The following is a 27410-nucleotide window of genomic DNA, read 5'->3' as shown; positions in this document are numbered from 1 at the left end:
GCTTTGGACAGACGTCTCCTATCTTCGAGCCTGCCCACACGACATCTTTATGAATTGACTTTTTGACCATTGTTGTAATCTGTTGTATTTGTTGTGTGCATTCACAACAGTAAAGTGTTGTTATTTGACCTACTCCATTGTCCGTTCATTTGCGCCCCCTGTTGTGGGTCCGTGTACCTACACTTTCCCAACAGGTATAATACCTGTAAATAATCAGTTTAATTGCCAGTTTTCTTCAGACAAGTCAGGGGATGGATACATGAACATTTCCAAGTCACTGAATATGTCTGAATATGTTCTCAAAAACTGAGGGACTGTGCATGAAGGAGAAGAGTGAGGAAACCCACCAAGACACCTAGACACAGGCTTCTGTGGCTGTGGCTGGAGAAATTGTGCATCATGCATGTTTTGCATTTTGCATCCCCAGTTATACAGCTTCATGATGAAGAGGTAAAGAGGAGGATTTTCGTTCACCAAAACATCATATCTAGGCTGGCATCTCAGATGTACCTTCTGGCAAATTGTAGCTGAACTTTCAGGTCTTCTTTTTAAGAAAATCCTCCTCCTAAGCCTATGGAAAACACTGGCATGTATTTGGAACAATAAAGCAGAATGCAGACTAACATGTATCTGAATCCTACGGTAACCTGTTGTCTCTGTTGTGTCATATAGTGTTTGACGTATTTTATTAAACCACAGATAAAGGAGGAGAAAACAGCTGTGTCTCTGACCGACCCTCCACCTCCTCTGTCAGCTCTACCAGGTGGCTTCCTCAAACAGCTGGTCAGAGATTCAGAGAAAGAGACTAAATTAAAAGAGCCAGAGGTCAAAGAAGATAAAACAGTAAGTGGTTCTCCATCCATTTAAACTTCACAGATATTTCCGGTATGGAGGTTAACAGCGCTTTTCCACCAGATGGCACCAGCTCACCTCAACTGAACTCTACTTAAATCGACTAGCTTTTCTTAGCGGGTGTTTTCCTATTCCATTGTTGAGTGTAGTCCCCGTAACTCATCAGTGGCACACACAAATCAGTGAATAATTTACTGATTTACTGCTACTTTTCTTTTAAAATGGCCAATTTGTTCAGGACATTTTTTTGTCTCCTATCTTGCACGACGACGACACGGTGATAGTGACAAATTCTGTCTGACAAATCTGCAATCCGCAGTGCTTCCATTTGTATTGCGTCAGCTTGTTTGGTACTGTGCCGGAGGTACCAGGTTTGGATTATGGGAAATTGGAAAAAGGTGGGCAGAGTTGAATTGGGTGGGTACCGTGCAGGGGAAAAGCGACAAGTGCTCCTCAAATTAGGCAGAAGCTCAGTATTTGTGGAACCAACAGTTACGCCTGTGTACTTATTTCTCCCTGCAGCCCAGTAAACTGAGCAACGATCTCGTCCAGCAGTTCCTCAACCCGGACCAGACTCCTCCGATTCTAGAGGCTGAAATGTCACTCCGAGCCGAGCAACTAATTAGCAACAAGCAACGCTGCAATTCCGTCCTGTCCAACCGCAGTACTTCATCCCAGATGCAGAGCATCAGTCCTGACTACAGTTACAAAGAGGAAAGCAAGCTGGTCGTATCCCCAGAGCCTGTGAAGCATCAGCAGGATGTGAGGTCAGAGATGGAGAAGAAGAGCAAAAATACTCCGAGGGTTGAGCAAAAGGAAAAGAGGATAGAGGAGATGGTGCAGGCAGACAGGAAAGAGGAGGGAAGGCAGGAGGCGGAGGGGAGACAGGCAGATCCCAGCGTAACAGAGCATGAGAGGAGAGAGGTGAGCATTCATATAAACTGAGTTATCATCAGCAAACAAGTGGAGTTTTACAGAGATTCTGTCTCCATTCTTACTTCGTCAGGTGAAGGACGTGTGGTATGAAGCTGGAACTGTGTGGTATGTGTACAAGGACGGATTTACTCTTGGTGAGATACCAAAGCATATCATGTTACCTTTTTTTAATCAACTTAACATAAGATGCGTCCAAATAGTGCAGCCACTGTTTAAAGATTTCCACCTGTGCTTGCATTTTTTATTTTATTTGTTTGGCAATTTCTATGACTGTGTGTGTGAGATGCTTACAGAAATGTCCAGTTTTCATCTATCTAACCAGTTTTCATTTTTACCCAAAGCCATCAAATATGGCCATCAGGTATTGCGATGGCTTTGCATCCATCTGTCTGTCCATCCATTCGTCTGTCCATCTGTCTGTCTGTCTGTGCTCAACATAAGTCCAGTCCCAGGCTGGTAGGTAGTTGCAAAGCTGTTTATTTGTGTAAATATAACCTCTGTGTCATATATGATATAAAAGCTAACAAGAAATAAGTACTTCCAAAACTGAAAACACTGTTTTTGTAACCTAATAACACCTCTGGAGTCATGTAAAAGACATTTTCCGGATTTTAGCATACATGCTAACTTCCGCAAACTCAAAGCTAACTTCCTATGGAGTTAATAGCAAGTTAAAAAGTTAAAAGCAAATCACATCCAAAATTTAATGGAGTCTTTCATGCCCTAATATCTATCTGTGGTACAAATTTGGTGAGAATCTGTGAAGTAGTTTTGACGTAATCCTTCAAACCATATATAAGGTGAAATCTTGATCCAGAATCTGGATTCAGATCCGGGTCATCTCCAAAATTTAGGGCCCCGTCACACATAACACGCTTTAAGCCGACTAGCGCACAAAGGAGGAATTGTATGCTATTCGTGAAAATGGTAGCTGCGTCTAATGCCTCGTACACGTGTCGCTACAACTATTCACGCCAGTGGTGGCTCCAGAGATTTTTTTTCTGCAGGTGCTGCCACATTCTGATTTGCGACACTCACTAATGACATACAGAATGAACAAAATCAACACAAACCTAGGCTACTGTTCAATACAAATATTCACAGACTTCCACATGTAGCCTATAGCCTCAGGAAAAAAATGCGTCATCACAATTGCCGGGGCGTCCTTAAGATTGTCGGAAGGGGAAGATCGGGGCCGATATCAGCCTAATCATCCTGTCATGTGAACCCGGCCTTACTGTGGAAAACTGAAAGGATGATGTCTTCGCCCTGCCTGTGGAACATGTTAACAGTGTAACTTAGCATATTATTGTTTTTTCTTCTTGTTGGTGGTGGAACAAAGTGCTGGCGTCCTCCAGCTCAGTCTGACAAACTCAGCCAGAGCAGAGCAGAAACACACTGAAGGGCTTCTTTAAAAAGTCTTTAAAAAAAAATCCCCCCTTAACAAGTAACTTCCATCATAACAAATTAACGCATTTCCAGACATCATCTTCCAAAACAAGGGTGTCATGTGGGGAAGAGTTTTCATCTGTGATGATGAATTCTGGCAACAGGTCAGATTAAAATACTTTATTTAATCCGTGAGCCGGCTTGTAAAGTTTTAGCTTTCTTTGCTAAATTGATTAGCTCCACGACTTCTTCTCCATTTTTTGTATAAGTGTTACAGCGCTACATACAAGCCTGGCATGTGTACTACACCATTTTCAAGTGGTTTCACAGGATCTGTGAGAATGGAGATATTTCTTGAATGGGACACTTTTTGAAAATGACTAAGAAAAAGATTGTATAGCATAAGTTCAACTTCAGTGTAGACAAGGCCTTAATAACATGGGATTAAATTAAAATAATAAATGAGGAATTATTTTCTTGGGGGTGCTATGACAAATCCAGGGGGAGCTCCAGCACCCCCTAGCGCTGCCCATGATTCGCGCACACCAATGGCTGAAAGACAGACAGTGCCTCGTGAGAACCCATTCTATCCCTCTCGCGGCAGGTTTCGGCCAAATTCCAGGTGACGCACACGAACATCCAACACCGCTCACTTGACGCTTATAAAATGTGTGGCCATTCACGCTGTTAGCATGAAAACAGTGACAGTCACTTTTGAGCTGGCTGTGGAATTTGTCTAAGTGCCCCATGAGTGTGGCATTGCCAAGCAACACACATGTGGTGCATGTGTCTTGCACGTGTGTGCGTGTGTCGCGCCTCCCCACTCGGGGGGCACACTTGATAAAATGCTGATATGTACATACATGATCACATGCAGGGCGGGCAGCTACGTCAGAACACACGCAGCACAGTGAGCCGCCTGTCAGTTGATCAGCTGGATGCTCAGTGCACAGGACGTGTAACATTACAAACACAGAGACCACAGTCAGGACAGGTAATAAGTACTACACTACCTACATACACAGTTACATAACAAATAACTTTAAAAAATTGATCGCATAACACAGAAACAGAGTGACACATTGGTGTGTGCGCTGAACTGACAGGGGGCGTGTCTGCTGACAGCAGCTACTGTTGAGATCTCTGGTTCTGGTCATCCCAGCTGGGGAACACATGCTGTGTTTGGACAGTCATGACCTATCAACTGTCCACTGTGACGCGTGTGTGTCTGTTTGTTGTCCTTACGTGGAGATACATAAAAACAGATATTGCTGTTGCGATGGGCTGCCATGAGTGAACGCATGCTGCGCACATTGTCAGGCTGCTCCAGGTGAAACGGACCATCAGATTATAACACGCAGTGGGCGATCTGAATGTCACATCACCACATGAGCTCTGTTCCGCATGACGCGGTGTCTGTCCTGTGGTGCGCAATCCACAGGCCACAGGTCGGGCTGGACAGATGTGGACATGATAAGAGTGCATGAACTGCTTCATTCATGTTATGTCATGACTGTATGTCTGTGACCATGGGTCATCTACAGAGGAACAGATGGTTCATACTTGTATTGTTTGCTTGATAAGAGGGATTCAATAAAATGCGGTGTTTTTTTATGGTGTGCAGTTTTATTAAAAAAAAAACATTTATCTCCTTGTTGACAGTGGTAAAGTTTCTGTCTGTCACTCAGAGCTTTTGTAAATTGCAGGTTCGAATCTTACGGGTGGCAGGTTTTTTTTTTTTTACCACAGCAGCAGCGTGATGTCGCTCCACACGCTCCAGCTGCTCGCCCTGCTGCTCGTACACAAAACCGTCGCAGCGGGATCATTCCTGCCTAACCCTAACCCTTCTCGACCGTGTGTCCCTCCCGACGTCAGCTTGATGTGTGGGCTGTTTCGCCCTGATTTGCCCAAATTCCTACTTATTCGTGCTACGTGTGAAGGGGCCCTTAATGGATCTAAAACTTTTTCCACATACACAATATCACCATTTCCGTCAAATACTGTGCACAAACCAGTCTAAATCTGTGATAGTGAGCACTTCTCCTTTGCTGAGATAATCCATCCCACCTCACAGGTGTGCCATATCAAGATGCTGATTAGACACCATGATTAGTGCACAGGTGTGCCTTAGACTGCTCACAATAAAAGGCCACTCTGAAAGGTGCAGTTTTGTTTTATTGGGGGGGGGGGGGGATACCAGTCAGTATCTGGTGTGACCACCATTTGCCTCATGCAGTGCAACACATCTCCTTTGCATCATCCGTGAAGAGAACACCTCTCCAACGTGCCAAACGGCAGCAAATGTGAGCATTTGCCCACTCAAGTCGGTTACGACGACGAACTGGAGTCAGGTCGAGACCCCGATGAGGACAACGAGCATGCAGATGAGCTTCCCTGAGACGGTTTCTGACAGTTTGTGCAGAAATTCTTTGGTTATGCAAACCGATTGTTCCAGCAACTGTCTTAGTGGCTGATCTCAGATGATCTTGGAGGTGAACATGCTGGATGTGGAGGTCCTGGACTGATGTGGTTACACGTGGTCTGCGGTTGTGAGGCTGGTTGGATGTACTGCCAAATTCTCTGAAACGCCTTTGGAGACGGCTTATGGTAGAGAAATGAACATTCAATACACGAGCAACAGTTCTGGTTGACATTCCTGCTGTCAGCATGCCAATTGCACGCTCCTTCAAATCTTGCGACATCTGTGGCATTGTGCTGTGTGATAAAACTGCACCTTTCAGAGTGGCCTTTTATTGTGGGCAGTCTAAGGCACACCTGTGCACTAATCATGGTGTCTAATCAGCATCTTGATATGGCACACCTGTGAGGTGGGATGGATTATCTCAGCAAAGGAGAAGTGCTCACTATCACAGATTTAGACTGGTTTGTGAACAGTATTTGAGAGAAATGGTGATATTGTATATGTGGAAAAAGTTTTAGATCTTTGAGTTCATCTCATACAAAATGGGAGCAAAACCAAAAGTGTTGCGTTTATATTTTTGTTGAGTGTAGTTTTGATGTAATCCTTCAAAGACTACATAAAGTGAAACTTGATCCAGAATCCAGATCTGGATCAACTCCAAAATTTAATGGGTTCTTTCATGGCCTAATATGTATCTGTGGTGAAAATTTTGTCAAAATCCGTACTCTAATTTTGATTTAATCCTGTTAACAGTAATCTTTCAAAGCCTACGTGAAACTTGATCCAGAATCCGGATCTGGATCAACTCCAAAATTTAATGGGTTCTTCCATGGCCTAATATTTATCTGTGTCGAAAATTTTGTCAAAATCCGTGCTTTAGTTTTGACGTAATCCTGCTAACAGTAATCTTTCAAAGCCTATATAAAGTGAAACTTGATCCAGAATCGAGATCCGGATCAACTCCAAAATTTAATGGGTTCTTCTATGGCCTAATATGTATCTGTGTTGAAAATTTTGTCAAAATCCGTGCTTTAGTTTTGACTTAATCCTGCTAACAGTAATCTTTCAAAGCCTATATAAAGTGAAACTTGATCCAGAATCCGGATCTGGATCAACTCCAAAACTTAATGGGTTCTTCCATGGCCTAATATTTATCTGTCTTGAAAATTTTGTCAAAATCCGTGCTTTAGTTTTGACATAATCCTCCTAACAGTAATCTTTCAAAGCCTATATAAAGTGAAACTTGATCCAGAATCGAGATCTGGATCAACTCCAAAATTTAGTGCATTCTTTCATGGCCTAATATGTATCTGTGGTGAAAATTCTGTCAAAATCCGTACTCTAATTTTGATTTAATCCTGTTAACAGTAATCTTTCAAAGCCTATGTGAAACTTGATCCAGAATCCGGATCTGGATCAACTCCAAAATTTAATGGGTTCTTCCATGGCCTAATATTTATCTGTGTCGAAACTTTTGTCAAAATCCGTGCTTTAGTTTTGACGTAATCCTGTTAACAGTAATCTTTCAAAGCCTATATAAAGTGAAACTTGATCCAGAATTGAGATCCGGATCAACTCCAAAATTTAATGGGTTCTTCCATGGCCTAATATGTATCTGTGTTGAAAATCTTTGTCAAAATCCGTGCTTTAGTTTTGACGTAATCCTGCTAACAGTAATCTTTCAAAGCCTATATAAAGTGAAACTTGATCCAGAATCGAGATCCAGATCAACTCCAAAATTTAATGGGTTCTTCCATGGCCTAATATGTATCTGTGTTGAAAATCTTTGTCAAAATCCATGCTTTAGTTTTGACTTAATCCTGCTAACAGTAATGTTTCAAAGCCTATATAAAGTGAAACTTGATCCAGAATCCGGATCCGGATCAACTCCAAAATTTAATGCATTCTCTCATGGCCTAATATTTATCTGTGTTGAAAATTTTGTCAAAATCCGTACTTTAGTTTTGACTTAATCCTGCTAACAGTAATGTTTCAAAGCCTATATAAAGAGATACTTGATCCACAATCCAGATCCGGATCAACTCCAAAATTTAATGGATTCTTCCATGGCCTAATATTTATCTGTGTTGAAAATTTTGTCAAAATCCGTACTTTAGTTTTGACGTAATCTTGCTAACAGCAATCTTTCAAAGCCTATATAAAGTGAAACTTGATCCAGAATCCAGATCCGGATCAACTCCAAAATTTAATGGGTATTTCCATGGCCTAATATTTATCTGTGTTGAAAATTTCATAAAAATCTGTGCAGTAGTTTTGAAGTAATCCTACTAACAGACAGACAGACAGATGATTTTATTCCAACTTTGTTCGACGTAACGAATGATGATTTGATTTGAACATGTACAAATGGTATGTAAGACAACAGGATCGTAATAATTAATTAAACAAGTGCAAATTCTAACAAACACAATGCTCAAAGGGGTATTTTAGCTTTGCGTTATGTGTTGCCTTTAAACACTGTTTAGTTAAATGTATTTTCTACATGACCTGTAATAATTGTGACAGACTGGTGGCCTGTCCAGGATGTACTGTACCTCTCCAGCAATGACTGCTGGGATAGGCTCCAGTCCCCCTACCCCCACCCCCCTTGACCCTTAATTGAAATCAGTGGGTCTAGAAAATGAATGATTGAATCAATGAATGAACGCACGCCATTACCAAGTTTAAAAGTTCAGCCTAAATTTTCCACACTGAAGTGTTGATTCCAACGGTGTGCTTATTTTTCTGTGCTGTCTTGTTCCAAACGTCTTAGTGTTTTGCTTGGCGCCTTATGCACTCTGTGAGTGCTGCAGTTTATTTGCAGCCTAAAAGCACCAGGTTGATTCCAATGATGTCCTTAAATTATTTCTACCACTTCATTCTTGATGGAGACACGACCCTTCCATCATGTTTAATCTGTTTACACTCCAAACTGTTAAACTGTTATGACCTTGATTGTGACCTTTCAAAGTCATCCAAGGTCAAACCAGTATGACATCACAAGTGTTTCATAGTAACCACTGGGACATCTTTAATCAGTTTAATGACATGTTGTCAACATTTAACATGTGTTGCATTTCTCTGGGGTGGCAGGGTGGATTAGCGGTTACCACTGTTGCATCACAGCAAGAAGGTCATGGGTTCAATTCCCACCTCTGGCCTTTAATTGAAGTAAGCATTTGAAGAAGAATGAGTGATCAAGTACATTTCCCTGTATGTGATCGACCATGTGTGGCCTGAAAACAAAACACATGTACCAATAAAAAATAAAGCACCTTCAGCCGATATGAATTCATTTTAAAAAGCATTTTGTTACTTGAGTTTTGAAAATCGGTGTCTTAGAGAGCCTTAACTCTCAGTCGTGTGGACGTGGTGTGTTTCACATATGATGCTTTCTCAAGTCTTTTGGGTATAATTTGTATCTGGATTAGTAAAACCTTCTGTTAATCTGTATTTAATCTCTACTAATCTGCTCGTCTGTTATATTAGCATCATATTAGTTCAAGGCGCTCTCTGTGTGCAACTGACCCATATGTTTTTGGATCCCTTCCATCTGGTAATTTAGTCCAGCTGTCCCGTCAGTATCCTCACACTGATCGGTCTTGTAATCTCATTAAACCCTGATATGCCCGTGTGACCTCTGACGACTGGGTGATTATGGAAGATAAAATGTTTGTCCTGGGTGCTGTGGTGCAGCGGTCATACGGTCAAACACTGATTGAACTTTGATGTGTATTTGTTGCAGCCACACAGCTGAAGCCAGATGAGGGCACGCCTGAGCTCCCAGAAGGCCGAGTGAGGGTTCGCCTGCACACAGACGGCTCGCTGCATGATGTTTCAGAGTGCAGTATTGAGAAGGTGCGTCTGACTCTTTCTTTTCTGCAGCTGTTAACACATTTAAGTATTGAACCTGTTTTAATCCTCCGGTGGTTCCATCCTCAGTGTAACCCGTCGGAGCTGGATGTGTGCGATGACTTGAGTGACCTTCAGAGTGTGAACGAATGTGGAGTTCTGCACACGCTGACCAGCCGAGCTAAAGCCAGCATGCCGCTAACACATGCAGGACCCAACATGGTCAACTTCTGGCCTCCATTACAAGCCCACTGCAAGGTGAAGTCAAACACTTTGTTGGCAGATCAACCATGTATTAAACCGTACACTGGGTATTTTTACCCGAGGCCATTAAATGTGGCCATCGGCTACTGCGAAGAGTTTGCATCCGTCCGTGTGGCCATCTGTCCGTCCGTCTGTCTGTGCTCAGCATAAGTCCAGTCCTATTACTGCCAGAGTGGTCAAATTCACAGGGAACATTCTTGGGCACAGACCTTGGACAAGTTCAAAAATGGCTAACCTTGATCTATTTTAAGAGGTTAAAAAGTCACATTGTGTTTCATTCTGTTCCCTTTATGTTTAGAGTGGTGGGACTGACAGCCAATCAGAGTAGAGCAGCACTGTGACGTCAGTGGCTGGTCTCTGTAAAACCGCTTCATTTATGTGTTTATATAACATGTTTCTCGTATATTCTGTAAAAGCTAGCAAGAAATAAACACTTCTAAAAGTGAAAACGCTGTTTTTGGAACCTAATAACACCTCTGAAGTGATTTACAAGACATTTCAAGGATGTTAGCGTGGTGACGTCACAGGCTAGCTGCTACCTAGCGGCTACCTCTTTGTTATATATTATGTTATATTATGTTAAAGCGAGCGAGAAATGAATACTTCTAAAACAGAAAATGCTGTTTTTGTAACCTGATAACAACTCCGGAGTTATTCACAAGACATTTCATGGACGTCAGTGTGCACGCTATATATATATATATATATATGTATATATTGCACTGGGATACTAATTAAACAACTGCAGATTATGAAGAAGACAAGGCTCATACAGCTGAGCTGAGATATTATTTTATGACATTAAAAAAATTCTTCTTTGTGCAGTGATATGGAAAAAATATGTTCTCTCTTCAAGTGAAAGTAATTCCTTACTATATGGTTTATGTTAAATAAAAATCAAATCCTGATTTGCACAAGTACACACCTTCATTGTAATAGCTAAACCATCGCTTTTACAGCCAGTTATCTTTGGAAATCATAATGATATCACAAAAAAATTCTTATGAAACAATATATTGTCTGTCTGTTGTAATGTACATTATTGTCTCTGTGCGTACTGGATTCATTAAGCTATTGTAGATATTAACAAAGAAACATTAATAATTTGTCATACAAAGCATTAGTTATTTTAATGTTCATATTAAGCATTTATAATTTTGTTACTATGAGCATTTAAAACACGTAGCCAAATACTGTATGTATGACTTGTTAGTGCACTTGCCAGTTGCCACTTGTGAGCAATTTAAAAACCTTGTTGTATTAAATTGTACTTGCCTTCACTGTTTTAAAACAATTATTAATAGGCTAATCAAAACATTCTAACAGTTCACTTAGCATGAGTAGTAAATATTAGTTCTTTTTAAAATGCTTTAAAAACAGGTATTTTGTGTGTGTGTGTGCATGATTTTTAATTTAATGATATCTGACTGAACACAAATAGGTTTTTGATATATTCATTTTTATTTGTAAAATCAGGTGAGTATTTGGGAAATGTTCCTTTTTGAACTCATGTTTATTACTTTATTGTATTAGTTTTTTTTTATATTCAATCATATTAGCTTGCACCTTTTTATTCCTGAAATGTGTACATTTTACTAAGTGACAAGTTTAATTCTCTAAAAATTTCATTCACACTTTAAAGGGCTTGTAAGTGATTTGCAACTAATGTAAATTATCTTTAAAAAGTCATTTATTAACAGTTTTACAGTTACATCTAAAGTATTCTTAATCATAATTAATATGACTTGAATAACAACCCAAAATTACCAAATTAATTTGTAATTGTCTTTTAACTGCCCCCATTTGTTCAGAGCTTCCACATCAGGAGTCTTGACACAACTCCACTTTTGCTTGGAGAAACGCACACATGCCTTTTATCTTAATACTAATCAGGACCTACTCTGTACACAAAGCAGAGCAGCTGCAATGAGGATAATAATAATAATAAAAATAATAATAATAAATAATAGTCAAAACTACTATTTGTTACTAGTATTTTTGCCATTGAACAGTTGAATTTAAGCTACTGTTGATCAATAATTAATAATTAAAATAACTATTGAATGACTTTTATGTATTTGATAATAGTATTTTGCCAATGATCAATTAATTGTTTGCTTCTAAAAGATTATTAATCAATAGTTAATCATAAAATAACTATTGAATAAATTTTAATTATTTGATAACAGTATTTTGCCAATGATCAATTAATTGTTTGCTTCTAAACCATTATTAATCAATAGTTAATAATAAAATAATTATTAAATAACTTTTATATATTTGATAACAGTATTTTGCCAATGATCAATTAATTGTTTGCTTCTAAACCATTATTAATCAATAGTTAATAATCAAATAATTATTAAATAACTTTTATATATTTGATAACAGTATTTTGCCAATGATCAATTAATTGTTTGCTTCTAAAGATTATTAATCAACAGTTAATCATAAAATAACTATTGAATAAATTGTAATTATTTGATAACAGTATTTTGCCAACGATCAATACATTTTTTGCTTCTAAACCATTATTAATCAATAGTTAATAATAAAATAATTATTGAATAACTTTTAATTACTTGTTACCAGTATTTTGCCAATGACCAATTAATTGTTTGCTTCTAAAGGATTATTAATCAACAGTTAATAATAAAATCAATCAATCAATCAATTTTTTTTATATAGCGCCAAATTACAACAAACAGTTGCCCCAAGGCGCTTTATATTGTAAGGCAAGGCCATACAATAATTATGTAAAACCCCAACGGTCAAAACGACCCCCTGTGAGCAAGCACTTGGCTACAGTGGGAAGGAAAAACTCCCTTTTAACAGGAAGAAACCTCCAGCAGAACCAGGCTCAGGGAGGGGCAGTCTTCTGCTGGGACTGGTTGGGGCTGAGGGAGAGAACCAGGAAAAAGACATGCTGTGGAGGGGAGCAGAGATCGATCACTAATGATTAAATGCAGAGTGGTGCATACAGAGCAAAAAGAGAAAGAAACAGTGCATCATGGGAACCCCCCAGCAGTCTAAGTCTATAGCAGCATAACTAAGGGATGGTTCAGGGTCACCCGATCCAGCCCTAACTATAAGCTTTAGCAAAAAGGAAAGTTTTAAGCCTAATCTTAAAAGTAGAGAGGGTGTCTGTCTCCCTGATCTGAATTGGGAGCTGGTTCCACAGGAGAGGAGCATGAAAGCTGAAGGCTCTGCCTCCCGTTCTACTCTTACAAACCCTAGGAACTACAAGTAAGCCTGCAGTCTGAGAGCGAAGCGCTCTATTGGGGTGATATGGTACTACGAGGTCCCTAAGATAAGATGGGACCTGATTATTCAAAACCTTATAAGTAAGAAGAAGAATTTTAAATTCTATTCTAGAATTAACAGGAAGCCAATGAAGAGAGGCCAATATGGGTGATATATGCTCTCTCCTTCTAGTCCCCGTCAGTACTCTAGCTGCAGCATTTTGAATTAACTGAAGGCTTTTTAGGGAACTTTTAGGACAACCTGATAATAATGAATTACAATAGTCCAGCCTAGAGGAAATAAATGCATGAATTAGTTTTCAGCATCACTCTGAGACAAGACCTTTCTGATTTTAGAGATATTGCGTAAATGCAAAAAAGCAGTCCTACATATTTGTTTAATATGCACTTTGAATGACATATCCTGATCAAAAATGACTCCAAGATTTCTCACAGTATTACTAGAGGTCAGGGTAATGCCATCCACAGTAAGGATCTGGTTAGACACCATGTTTCTAAGATTTGTGGGGCCAAGTACAATAACTTCAGTTTTATCTGAGTTTAAAAGCAGGAAATTAGAGGTCATCCATGTCTTTATGTCTGTAAGACAATCCTGCAGTTTAGCTAATTGGTGTGTGTCCTCTGGCTTCATGGATAGATAAAGCTGGGTATCATCTGCGTAACAATGAAAATTTAAGCAATACCGTCTAATAATACTGCCTAAGGGAAGCATGGATAAAGTGAATAAAATTGGTCCTAGCACAGAACCTTGTGGAACTCCATAATTAACTTTAGTCTGTGAAGAAGATTCCCCATTTACATGAACAAATTGTAATCTATTAGACAAATATGATTCAAACCACTGCAGCGCAGTGCCTTTAATACGTATGGCATGCTCTAATCTCTGTAATAAAATTTTATGGTCAACAGTATCAAAAGCAACACTGAGGTCTAACAGAACAAGCACAGAGATGAGTCCACTGTCCGAGGCCATAAGAAGATCATTTGTAACCTTCACTAATGCTGTTTCTGTACTATGATGAATTCTAAAACCTGACTGAAACTCTTCAAATAGACCATTCCTCTGCAGATGATCAGTTAGCTGTTTTACAACTACCCTTTCAAGAATTTTTGAGAGAAAAGGAAGGTTGGAGATTGGCCTATAATTAGCTAAGATAGCTGGGTCAAGTGATGGCTTTTTAAGTAATGGTTTAATTACTGCCACCTTAAAAGCCTGTGGTACATAGCCAACTAACAAAGATAGATTGATCATATTTAAGATCGAAGCATTAAATAATGGTAGGGCTTCCTTGAGCAGCCTGGTAGGAATGGGGTCTAATAAACATGTTGATGGTTTGGATGAAGTAACTAATGAAAATAACTCAGACAGAACAATCGGAGAGAAAGAGTCTAACCAAATACCGGCATCACTGAAAGCAGCCAAAGATAACGATACGTCTTTGGGATGGTTGTGAGTAATTTTTTCTCTAATAGTTAAAATTTTGTTAGCAAAGAAAGTCATGAAGTCATTACTAGTTAAAGTTAATGGAATACTCAGCTCAATAGAGCTCTGACTCTTTGTCAGCCTGGCTACAGTGCTGAAAAGAAACCTGGGGTTGTTCTTATTTTCTTCAATTAGTGATGAGTAGAAAGATGTCCTAGCTTTACGGAGGGCTTTTTTATAGAGCAACAGACTCTTTTTCCAGGCTAAGTGAAGATCTTCTAAATTAGTGAGACGCCATTTCCTCTCCAACTTACGGGTTATCTGCTTTAAGCTACGAGTTTGTGAGTTATACCACTGAGTCAGGCACTTCTGATTTAAAGCTCTCTTTTTTACAGGAGCTACAGCATCCAAAGTTGTCTTCAATGAGGATGTAAAACTGTTGACGAGATGCTCTATCTCACTTACAGAGTTTAGGTAGCTACTCTGCACTGTGTTGGTATATGGCATTAGAGAACATAAAGAAGGAATCATATCCTTAAACCTAGTTACAGCGCTTTCTGAAAGACTTCTAGTGTAATGAAACTTATTCCCCACTGCTGGGTAGTCCATCAGAGTAAATGTAAATGTTATTAAGAAATGATCAGACAGAAGGGAGTTTTCAGGGAATACTGTTAAGTCTTCTATTTCCATACCATAAGTCAGAACAAGATCTAAGATATGATTAAAGTGGTGGGTGGACTCATTTACTTTTTGAGCAAAGCCAATAGAGTCTAATAATAGATTAAATGCAGTGTTGAGGCTGTCATTCTCAGCATCTGTGTGGATGTTAAAATCGCCCACTATAATTATCTTATCTGAGCTAAGCACTAAGTCAGACAAAAGGTCTGAAAATTCACAGAGAAACTCACAGTAACGACCAATTTGGATGGACAAGACTAAGAGTCAAGCTTTCAAATGAATTAAAGCTCTGTCTGGGTTGATCAATGATTATTGAATATCTTTTATGTATTTGATAACAGTGTTTTGCCAATGACCAATTAATTGTTTGCTTCTAAACCATTATTAATCAATAGTTAATAATAAAATGACAATTGAATAACTTTTAATTATTTGTTACCAGTATTTTGCTAATGACCAATGAGCTGATTGAATTACTGCTGCTGGTATTTTTCCTGCAGACCCCCAAATCCCGTCGGGGAGAAGCGATGTGGGACGCGCCTCCTGCTCTGGCTGCTTTGGTCAAACAGGTGTATGTGTCTGTGGTCGGCACCAGGAGGGACCACAGTATTTGTGCGCTGGGGCGCAGTGGGACGGGCAAAACCACGGCATGCCAAGCTTTCACACTTGCACTCCTCAAGCAAGCTGGTACAGCATCAGCGAACATCAGTGGTGAGTCCAGGATCTCGAAGGGAACACATGTGACCTATACTGCAGAGAACGGGTCTCAAACCTAGTCTATCAGAGGGCCATAGACCACATTCAGCTCCCCACTTCTGCAATTAAGGAAGAATTAAGTTGACATCACTCATAATCTACATTTATGTTCGATCGTATGGTTGTTTTGGGTCTGATGTGTTTCTAAGGGACCCCGTGTTTAAGACCCTGTTTTCGATTGTCTTGTCTTTTTTATTAGTGGAACGAGTGCAGGCAGTGTTCACTGTTCTGAGGTCTTTTGGTTGCGTGAGCTCTCAGCACAGTGATGCTTCGTCGAGGTTCGCCATGGCGTTCTCTGTGGACTTTAACCACACGGGACAAGCTGCTGCTGGACACCTGCAGGCACGCAACACACACACACACACACACACACACACACACACACACACACACACACACACACACACACACACACACACACACACACACACACACACACACACACACACACACACACACACACACAACCACACTTAGCCATGTTCATTTCCAGGTTTCATCAACTTCTTCTGTATTCTTCCATCAGACGATGATGCTGGACAAATGGAGAGTGTGTCAGAAAACCGATGGAGAGAGCAACTTCCTAGTTTTCTCTCAGATGCTGGCAGGACTTAGTATGGAGAAGAGGTATTGTCAGCGTTTGACCAGATGTTTAAGACTCATGATGAAATGTGAAATCCTCATCGTTTCCTCTTCATCAGGACTGAACTCCAGCTGCACCAGCTCCCCGAGTCCAACTCTTTTGGTATAGTTCCACCCACCAAGGTACAGTAAGTGTTTGTGTGATTGACAGAGGTGTGGGCACCAATTGGTCACTTCAGTTCTCTCGTTCTCGCTGCTATAATTTATGTATGATTGACTATTGTTAAAGTACCTGTATTGTCTACAGGTAAAGTACACTCTATTATAGAGTGAAATCAGCTCTACTGTTGTGTCAAATCAAGTGTTTCTACTACAATAATAGAGTATATTTAACTCTATTTGGACTGGGACCAAATGTTATCCCAGCAGAGTAAATTTTACTCTGCAAAATTTACTGTGCACGAATAAGGGAATAACCCTGTTGTGTCTGATGAGTTCTGGACATTCATGCTGGTTATATGGTTGCAAATAGAGCTTTACATAAAATGGCTATTTACGACCGTATTACAGCATGAATGTCAGCAAATAATCACACACAAGGGGGTTATTCCCATTCTAATTCAATCCCATCGTTTGCACGGCTTATTTTTCTGTAGGTAATTCAGTCAGTGAGGCTTACCATCGAGCCGAGGTAGCGTCTCTCCAACAGCGGTCAGGGCGCGGAGTAATCCATCAAATGTGAAAATCCATCAAATCCATCAAATGTGAAACGGTAATTCTGTATCAGAATCCACACCAATACTTTCGTATGGTAGCTTAAATTCACCCATTTTGGCGGTGTCAGTACACGACTTTCTCTCGCTCTCAGCTAACAGCGCTAACAGCTAGCAGCACGCGCAGCTGGTGTTCTGTCGAATTGTGCTTCTCATCGCATAAATCGACAGTTCCGCATCCCGACTATATTGCGCATGCGTGTGCCATCTCATCAGAACACCGGTCAGGGCGCGGAGTAATACATCCAAATGTGAAATGGTTGAATATTTTGCCACCGTTACCGTGATATTATACGATCTGAAATCTCACATGCTTAACCAATCAGATTCATGGAAAAATGTAATTGGATTTGAATTAAATGTTATACTGCAAAGAATGATTTAGCTGTGTGCTACCAGACTACAGGCTGGTTACAGTACGAGCCTTATATTGACACTGTCCCCATGCTATAAACCAAAGTGAGTCTATGATGAAACTGTGCGATCACTTACACTGAAGTAATTTATCTGACATTTCATTGATATGACAGAAATGTGCATGTGCACTGTTTATAGTGAGCGTAGCAAACAGGTGGCCATGAATACAGATTAAACATGTACAGATACATATCCAGCTCCGGATGTGGGAAAAGGTCAGTTTTCCAAAATCTAAAATTTTGCCTTAAAAAATAAACCTTCATAGTTGTCACATCAATGTTTTATGTGAGCTAGATCAAGGTATCTGACTAATCTGCTGGAGGGTCTACCACAACAACCCCCAGGACCACTCAATGTTATCGTTACATTTTTATGGAAATACTTTTTTTTTATCTTATTTGAAGGGGATTGATGACTTTGATTTCAAACCAGTCCTGCTGAGTGCATGCTTTTTTGCAGATGACATTGTGTTGTGCAGCACCAAAGGGGAGAAAGTAAAGACAAAGCAAAAAGAATGCAAAAAGGCTTTAGAAGATAAAAGAATGAAGACTAATTTAAAAGAAGACAATCAATAATATTTGAAGTTGAATGAAGATCAGTATTCAGACATTAACCTGCAGGTAGAAATAGTAAAAGAGTGAGTATGTTAAAGAATATTTGGTGAGCCCTTGATGCAGAAATAAGCCACAGAGTACAAGGAGTATGAATAGTAATAATGTATGAAAGTGTTTCACAAAGGTTTTTGAATAATAAACCCCTAAACCCCTGTCCAGATTATGTTCAAATGAGTTAAAATATTTATACGTGTACACTGATATAGCAAAGTGCTAGTTTCCAACTGATGTTGTTTTCATTGTCATGCCCAGGGGCAACGTTCTTTAAACTATGAAAGGTTATGGGCGCTCATCTTTGCACCCATATGCATGTTGGGCTTCAAATGAAATCTGGTCAGGTGAAGATTTGGTGCAATCAAAATGCAGCATAAAGTAATTGCACCATAGAACACTAAAATTCAGGTCAAAACTCAAGCACAGAGTTTTTCCTGCTGTTTATAAACATTATTCAGACACACCTTACACAAGTGGGTTCACAAAGCAAGGACACTGCTTGTACATATATGGATGTACATTAGATAGATAGATAGATAGATAGATAGATAGATAGATAGATAGATAGATAGATAGATAGATAGATAGATAGATAGCTTTTATTGTCATTGTCATTACAACAATGAGATTTCTGGACTCACATTCCACATACAAACAGCAATTAATCTACAATTATTAGTTGTTTACCGTAATAATGGCACATATCAGAATTAGGACAACACATATACATTTGACATTGTTTATGTGCACTAAACTTGAAACAGTCTGTTTTCCAATTGAGGCGATGTAAGTGTGTTGCTAGCCGCTGCAACTGTCAAGTCGCGCCGCCTGCCAGCTTGGGAAGAATGGGGGCCTGCCGCAGGGGGGGAGTGGCAGGAAGAGAGGTAAAAGGAGAAACTGGAGCATGCTTCAGTCCATGTGTAAGTCAGTTATTGTCTTTGTGGGTTGAGATAAGAATGGAGCCGAATAATCTCACCAAGGACTGAATAAATTCCTCTGGAGGTAAACAGTGGGCAATTGACCTTGAGGCTAGATAGCCTGTAGTGTTGCAGCTGAGCAGTTCCACTTGAACAGCCAAATCCCAATTATGAATTAAGAATATTCCCATTTATGAATTAAGAATATTCACCAGCCTCCGAAACCTTCAGCTTCAACTGCAAGGCACGCATGAGCTCCAAGGTGTCATCCAATTTGCGTCCGAGTTCAAGAGTCAACGCAGTCTGAGAATGCACTGCCTTGCCACCCTCATTAATCATGACGGACAAGCAAGGGGCCATAGTTCTTGATGCCGCCATCTTGCTAATTTTCTGGTAGATCAGGGCAGCACATAAGCCAAAAAGTACCAGCCCTGCTGCCATGAGACCAAAAATGAATAAATCCTCAACGTCCTCAATGGAGAAAGGCACCAAGCATGCCACACACCAGGAGCTCCAGGAGTCGAGAACATAGCCCACAGGATACATTCCATCTGGGCAGGTAGGATCCCCCGGTCCTGACCTTCTTGTAGAAAAAATGGTGTCAATAGCGTTCAGAGACCAGCTGATCAATTCCATGGTTAATCCAATAGTAGTCCAATAGATCCAGAATCCAATATAGTTTTTGAGGAATTCACAGCCTGGTGAAGTAGGGAGTTGAAGGATAAAAGCAGAAAGATAAGGGAGAGTGAAGGAGATGCGACCGCCCTCGTCGGACTCCCAAGACGAATGCACTCATCAAAACCCATCTACTCATACATCAAAACTGAACTGAAAACAACAGTTAAAATATATTGAGGAAAAGAAAAATTATATATATATATATATATATATATATATATATATATATATATATATAGACGTGTTCCATCCATCCATCCATTTTCTTCCGCTTTATCCGGAGTCGGGTCGCGGGGGCAGCAGCTCAAGCAAAGCTGCCCAGATCTCCCGATCCACACACACCTCCCCCAGCTCCTTCGGGGTAACCCCAAGGCGTTCTCAAGCCAGACAAGAGATGTAGTCCCTCCAGCATGTCCTGGGTCTTCCCCGGGGCCTCCTCCCGATGGGACGTGCCCGGAACACCTCTCCAGCGAGGCGTCCAGGGGGCATCCGGAAAAGATACCCGAGCCATCTCAACTGGCTGCTTTCAACGTGGAGGAGCAGCGGCTCGACTCTGAGTTCCTCCCGCGGAAACTTGCGATCTCGTTCTTTCGGTCATGAGCCAAATCTCATGACCATAGGTGAGTGTCGGAACATAGATCAATCAGTAAATCGAGAGCTTTGCCCCCCTACTCAGCTGTCTCTTCACCAGAGCTGAGAGAGAGAGAGATAAACACGTGTTAATCTAACTAATTTCAAAGAACTTAATTCATTAATGTGTTAGCAATTGACACATTTCAGTTAAATTGCCTCAAGTATTTTTTCATTTCAGTGCAGTGCTCAGATTTGTGCTCAGATAGTAATTTGCACTCTGACATGGCCTAAATGGATTTGTGCCATGCATTTTGGCTGTGCATTGTCAAACCTTAGCATACAGTAGGGCTGCACCTTTCATCTCCTGACCTATAAATGACATATTGATGGATTAGCACACACTTAGATATGTCATATCAGTTGTGTTTCTTCCTAGCCAGTGGTCATTTCTGCAGAGTGTTTAATTTAGTTGACCAGACTGCTCTCTGGGACATCCTGAGAATTTGTATAATCCCCAAGAACTTACTGAACATCATAGCCAGCATACACACAGATACTGTTAGTGTTGTATGGAATTGAGGCAAAGACTCTTGAGTTTTTCCCAGTGAAAACTGGTGTTCCTCAGGGATGTGTTTTGGCTCCGACACTGTGTAATACTTGCATGGACTGAGTGTTGGTTATTGTTGTGGAGACCAGTGACTTGAGTGCTTTTGTTGGCGAGGAAAGGTTTACTGACCTTGATTTCGCGGAAAAATGCTGTGATCTCTGCGCAACCAATGGATACTCTGATTGTAGCACTTGAGAAACTGAGTGAGGAATCGGAATGTCTGGGTTTGTAATTATTTTGCATCATGTCTTAGATCCGGGCTTTGAAGGTCTTCCTGGATTGCCCGGGAAGGCCTTATAGACTCATGAGGTCAACAGACAGACAAGTTTGGCAATGCTGATATCTTTGCAGGAGAACAAAAGTCCAAGTCTTTAGGATCCTGGTGCTGCCTGTCTTGCTGTATGGTTGTGAGACTTTGACGCAAAACCATTGACCTAAGGTGACGACTGTATCTCTTTGGTATTAGATCTCTTCGGAGGATCATTGGGTACTGTGGGAATGACTTTGTATCAAACAAGCGGTTACTAAGAGCGACCAAGATGAGGAGTATCAGTTGCATTGTGTGACCACGCTTCTTCTGGCTGTGTCATATGGCCTAGTTCAAAATAATGAAGCCTAACTGCTGATTTGCATTGCATTTGTCATGAATAAGCCATTATTTTATTTAGCACCATCCAGATTTATCTGTGAGTTGCCTATAGTCTCTTTGACAGGGACTGAAAATTTCATGGAAAAATTCCGCATGGTTCCAGAGATATGCATGAAATTTACCCCCAAAATAGCACTTTTTTCATCAATTTTGTGTGACATTGATATTTAGCATTATCATTTAAAGTTGAATGTTAAAGAAATAACCTTGTATTTTGTCAGTTTGTTTGTGCTTCATACTAACACACAGTAATACATTTTTTTGTTAAGGTATAAATGTCATTTCCTAGAAAAAACATCATGTTTCTAAAGCAAGTAAAACTGTCGCAAGCGTAACGCTGAGAATAAGTCCTTGATTTATTTGTGTCAAAATCTTAGCTATATCTCCTACTCTCCTTTAATAGAATAATTATATTACTTGTTCAATAATACCAGGAACTGATGGACAGAATTTCTTTGTTTCAGGCTTCGCAGACTAAAGAAGATACGTCCAACTGTTGTCGCAAGCGTTACACGCTCTAGCACATTATAGTATATATGCACTGATAATTTCTAGCAATGACTGAACCGAGACCAATAGAAATATTGAAACTCTGATATATAACCATACCTAAAATGATAACATTTTACAAAAAAGACCACTTTTAAATTTTGATGGTTATGTCACACTTTGGCTTCATTATTTTTGAACTAGGCCTTATCCATTTTAGAGATGTAGGAATGGACTGATTGCCCACCCCTGGCCTAGGGTCATTGCCATCCAGGACCCAATGCGGCTCCATGGTTTCATGGATGTAGTAAAGCGCAGCACCGGCACATGATCCCAGACCTGACTTGGATATGAGACTACAGCATGCCGTCCTGTTATTTTTGGTGCGTTAAAGCTGCAGCTCCACACATAATGTAACGTGATTCTTACAATGTTCACCTGATTTGGTTGAAATTCCATAAAAAAATAAAGCTGGCAAACTGCCTTATATGCTGTTTTATTTGATTTCAGATGTAATATCTTACTTTTCTGAAATAAAATAACAAAAGCTTTGTTAGTGTCCCAATATACTCTATTTGGATTTAATGATACTTTGACATGAGTCATGTTCAAGAAAGGAATTTGATCAAATCTGTCAAAATGGGAACATGGAAGCACATAAAGACATCTTAGAGTTAAGAAAACAGTTAAAGAATGATCAGGTCATAGAGGGTAAACCTGAACTAAACAACAAAACAACCAAGCAGTCAACATCAGTGTGATGAACATTTTTATGAAGTGTTAACAAATCTAATGATCACCAAATAAAGTGATGACCGACTGTAACTGTATTTATCATCTGGGTTCAGTGACCTGATGCACATATGACTTGTCTTTTTTTAGGTTGAGGAGAAGCAGCGTGCATCTGTTGCTTTCTCCAAGCTGCTGACTGCCATGGAAATGCTGGGCTTCTCGGCTGGTGAGCAGAAGGCGATCTGGCACGTTCTGGCTGGTATTTACCATTTGGGAGCTGCTGGGGCCTGTAAAGGTAACACCGATTCATCAGTGTCATTCACACAGTCATAGCAACCCCTCCAGATGCACGTAGCAACCAGTAGAAGGCAAACATGCATATCCCTCAAATCAAAACATAGACAGAAATTTACCCGTTAGGGGAGGTGATGGTGGTTAAGTGGTGGCCAAGTGGTTAATGCGCTTGGTTTCAGTTCAGAAGGTTCCGGGTTCAAATCCCACCCCTGCCACATTTCTCCATGTAATGTGGAGTTGCGTCAGGAAGGGCATCCGGCGTAAAACTTGTGCCAATTCAACAAGCAGATCCACCTTGGATTTGCTGTGGCGACCCCAAGTGCAAACAAGGGAGCAGCCGAAGGGACTTACTAGGGGAGGTGATGGTCTAGTGGTTAAGGTGTTGGGCTTGAGTCTAGAAGATCATGGGTTCAAATCCCCACCTGACTGGAAAATCACTAAGGGCCCTTGGGCCATGCCTTTAATCCCCTATTACTCCCGGTGGGTAGTGAGCGCCTTGTATGGCAGCACCCTGACATCGGGGTGAATGTGAGGCATAATTGTAAAGCGCTTTGAGCACCTGATGCAGATGGAAAAGCGCTATATAAACACAGTCCATTTACCATTACCATTTACCGCTATAACCACATTATTCAGAAATCTTTTTAGAACAGCTTCAGTGTGTCTTTCTATTTCTTTATTTTTGTCTTTGTACGACTGATACATTCCGATGTACAACCCCAATTCCAAGGAAGTTGGGACGTTGTGTAAAATGTAAATAAAAACAGAATACAATGATTTTCAAATCCTTTTCAACCTATATTCAACTGAATACACCACAAAGACAAGATATTTAATGTTCATACTGATAAAATTTATTGTTTTTTGTGCATATATTACATACTTACATTTTACACAACATCCCAACTTCATCGGAATTGGGGTTGTACATTTTCACTATAATATACAGCATTATGTAATGGCTGTGTGAATCCTTGTCATTTGATTGGTGGCTTCTATGTCACATGACATGGATTAATTGTCACATTTGTGATGCATTGCATTGAGTGTGTAATTTGGTTCCATTTGCTGTGCAAATTTGGTTCCATATATTTTGTACCATTGCACGCTGCAAACCCCGCCCACTCGTGGGGGTGGCACACGCGTTTGTTTTGCTGGCGGACGATGATTTGAAGGAGTTAATTAATGGTGCTAATTCTTCTAACACACACACAAACAAAACAAATCCACTATGCCATAAACTGTCTGGATGCATGAAGAGCTGTTAGGATGAAAAGCTGGAAAAATTTCTGACGTGAATTTTCACTGGACTGAGGAAAGTGGACGGCAGTCTGTACACGAAGTCAGTGCACGGCATCACAGACAACATTGTCAGAATTGTATTTTTGCAAGTTGACTGAGAACAATTTTGGACTCCTGTTTAAAGTTCATGTTGGACTATTAAGCACCAGTGACAAACACCAAAATGTAAGTCCCTTTTCTGTTGTTTATAAATTAATAAAATATCAAATGACAGGGATCTATTTTCACCATTATATAAAACAAATAATGAGGTTCAGCATACATAATTTTTCGGGATATAACATCAAAACAACAGCAACAGCACATCTTCAACATCATTAAACAACATGACAATCTGTTAATTCATTCATTCATCTTCTACCGCTTAGTCCAATTAAGGGTCGCGGGCGGCTGGAGCCAATCCCAGCAGTCATAGAGCGCGAGGCGGGGTACACCCAGGACAGGACGCCAGTCTGTCGCAGGGCCACAGACAAACAAACACAGACACACCCACACACACACCTACGGACAATTTAAAGATCCCAATCCACCTAACCCACATGTCTTTGGATGTGGGAGGAAACCGGAGAACTCGGAGGAAACCCACGCAAACACAGGGAGAACATGCAAACTCCATACAGAAAGGCCACGGGAATTGAACCCACGACCTTCTCACTGTGAGGCAACAGTGCTAACCACTAAGCCACCGTGCTGCCCACAATCTGTTCTTTATTTCTGATATAATAAGTAATATCAGAATAAGATAATAATAATAATAGATAATAATATAGATAAGATAGTAAGATAATAAGACAATAAGAATAATATCAGAATAATATCAGAATACCAGTAATAAGGTATAACACTTGTACTATGCATAAACAAGGATAATAATCATCCAGTATGTTTCTCAAATCCTTGATCTTAAATATTTAATTTCTTTTTAACCTTTGGCACACTAAAATCAGTCTTATATAAAGTACCTCAAAGTGATACTTGAGTGAAAATACAAGTATCTTACCATAATATTACTTTGGCAAAAGTTAAAGTCTCCTTAAAGTCAAACAGAACACACATTTATAGTTACACAGTTGTTCCAAATTTAAGGAAAATGTCAAAAAACAAAACAAAACAAACTGTGGTGTCTGGAGGAACCAGTGGGAGGCCTCAGCCTCTATAAAAGCCTGGATCTGCTTCTGGCAAGGTAGACACTGTTGGTGTTGGTGAGCAGGAATGAGCAGCAAGTGGATGTGCTGTGTATGCAGAACTGTAATAAAATTGTTGTTCTTTTTTTAAGATGCTGCCTTTTTCCTGGAAGATCCACACATCTCTGTAAAAACAACAAAAACAACTTTGTAAGCATCACCACCACCAACCACTGCAAAGCAACCAAAGGCGCTCTTTGCGCCCGAATCTAAAATGCAGCGGCGCTTTTATGCAGCACTTCTTTTACACAGCTTCTCTCTGTGAAAATTTCAAATAAAATAAATAAAACGAAACAGCCACGCTGGCCAGTTTTGTTGGTACTGAAATTTTCTCCTTAACTGTGTTTTAACTCCGATCGTGTGCTGGACTCCAGCGTGAGGTGATCCATGTGCATGTGTGTATGCGCCAGCGTGTGCACATTTGGAGTTCAGAATGCAGATGGCCCCCTTTTCAATCCTCCAGTCTTCCTCTTCTTCAGAGGGGGCGCTGATTCAACCTGTCATTTATTTTGTTGTCCTTTCAACTTATTTTATGTCAAACATGGCACTTGATGCTGCAGGGGGTGAAAGTTGCTCTTCTGAGGCGTACCGGTGCATACCGGCTAGGGAGGACTGTATCTCTCTCGGTACTGTGTACCGCTGTGTTCTGGCTTATTTTCACCTCTGACTGTTGTACCAGAGTGTGGATTGGAGGAGAAATGGTGTTAGGTTCTAAAAGAACAGTATATTTTGAGTGTGGTTGAGGTTATGTGAGTGTCTGACAGGGTGATGAGTATTAAGTTGGAAACTGCGGTGATGATGAATGCCATCAGTGCATAGGCCCAACAGGTAAGATGAAGGAGAAAGAAGATTTCTGGAGTCAGTTAGATGAGGTGGTAGACAGTTTTGCAAGGATGACCATGGGCATGTTGGTACAGGGAACAGAAGTGATGAGGAATTAATGGGTAGATATGGTATCAAAAATCAACTGTGTGAATTAAACCGTGACCGTTTAATTCACACAGTTGTTTTTTTTTCATTCGACATAATGTGCCTTTTCCGTGAGACAGCTCACAAAGCTTCTTTGGTGCGAACATTTCCCACAGTGCTTGCTGCACAGCTGTGGGAAAGGTTCTGCTGCAGCATGTTGCACTGCAGATATGAATATTTTTGTCAGAACGGGTGTGAGCCCATCTACCATGGTGGCTGGACCCGCAATGCAAACTCCCAGACTAGGCTTAGGTGTAGGAGAAATCATGGTCTTTATTCCAGGTTCTGGTTCGGTACACGTGATCAAGCAGCAGAGCAGAGGTACAATCAGGATCAGGCAAAAACGCAGTGATGGTTTAGCAGGGGTCAGAGGCATGAGCAAACACAGACATCCGGGATGAGGCAAGAGGCATGGTCGAGGAAAACACGTGTACGATACATGGCAAAGCAAAAATCAGGACTGACAAAGTGAGCTGGAATGTGTACGAGACAACAAACTGCCACTGGTGTGGTGACTGGGAGGATATTAAATAAGCAGGGGTTAACAAGGTGCACGTGAGGACAAGGATCTAGAAAGGGGCGTGGTTTATGGACAAAGAGTATGGATGGAGCAATATTGGGAGGAAAGGAGTGTGCAAAGTGGAGTGAAGTAATAGACAAAGGCGTGTGAACTGGTGCAAGAGCGGGAGTGAAAGGAAACACAAAGCAGACAGAGGCAAAGGGAGGGAAACAACATGATGGCAGATGCCAGGGATGGACTGAACATAATTAACAGGGCGTGAGGACTAACAGGGAACAATG

At 40.5% G+C, this 27410-nt stretch overlaps 1 protein-coding gene across 2 annotated transcripts in view; it reads left to right on the top strand.

Annotated features, from left to right (window-relative positions):
• The window catches only part of LOC117530120 (unconventional myosin-XVIIIb-like), a 188498-nt gene that overhangs the window by 17939 nt on the left and 143149 nt on the right, over positions 1-27410 (top strand). For both annotated transcript variants that reach the window (XM_034193072.1, XM_034193071.1), the window contains exons 3-12: positions 700-843; positions 1375-1776; positions 1859-1922; positions 9345-9457; positions 9542-9709; positions 15580-15790; positions 16035-16177; positions 16362-16462; positions 16537-16600; positions 23011-23155. In XM_034193072.1, coding sequence (XP_034048963.1) covers positions 700-843; positions 1375-1776; positions 1859-1922; positions 9345-9457; positions 9542-9709; positions 15580-15790; positions 16035-16177; positions 16362-16462; positions 16537-16600; positions 23011-23155 — 1555 coding nt within the window. The remainder of the gene's footprint in view (positions 1-699; positions 844-1374; positions 1777-1858; positions 1923-9344; positions 9458-9541; positions 9710-15579; positions 15791-16034; positions 16178-16361; positions 16463-16536; positions 16601-23010; positions 23156-27410) is intronic.

This window comes from Thalassophryne amazonica, chromosome 17 (genome assembly GCF_902500255.1).
Source record: "Thalassophryne amazonica chromosome 17, fThaAma1.1, whole genome shotgun sequence".
Classification (NCBI taxonomy): Eukaryota; Metazoa; Chordata; class Actinopteri; order Batrachoidiformes; family Batrachoididae; genus Thalassophryne; species Thalassophryne amazonica.
This window is presented reverse-complemented; position numbering and strand designations above follow the sequence as displayed.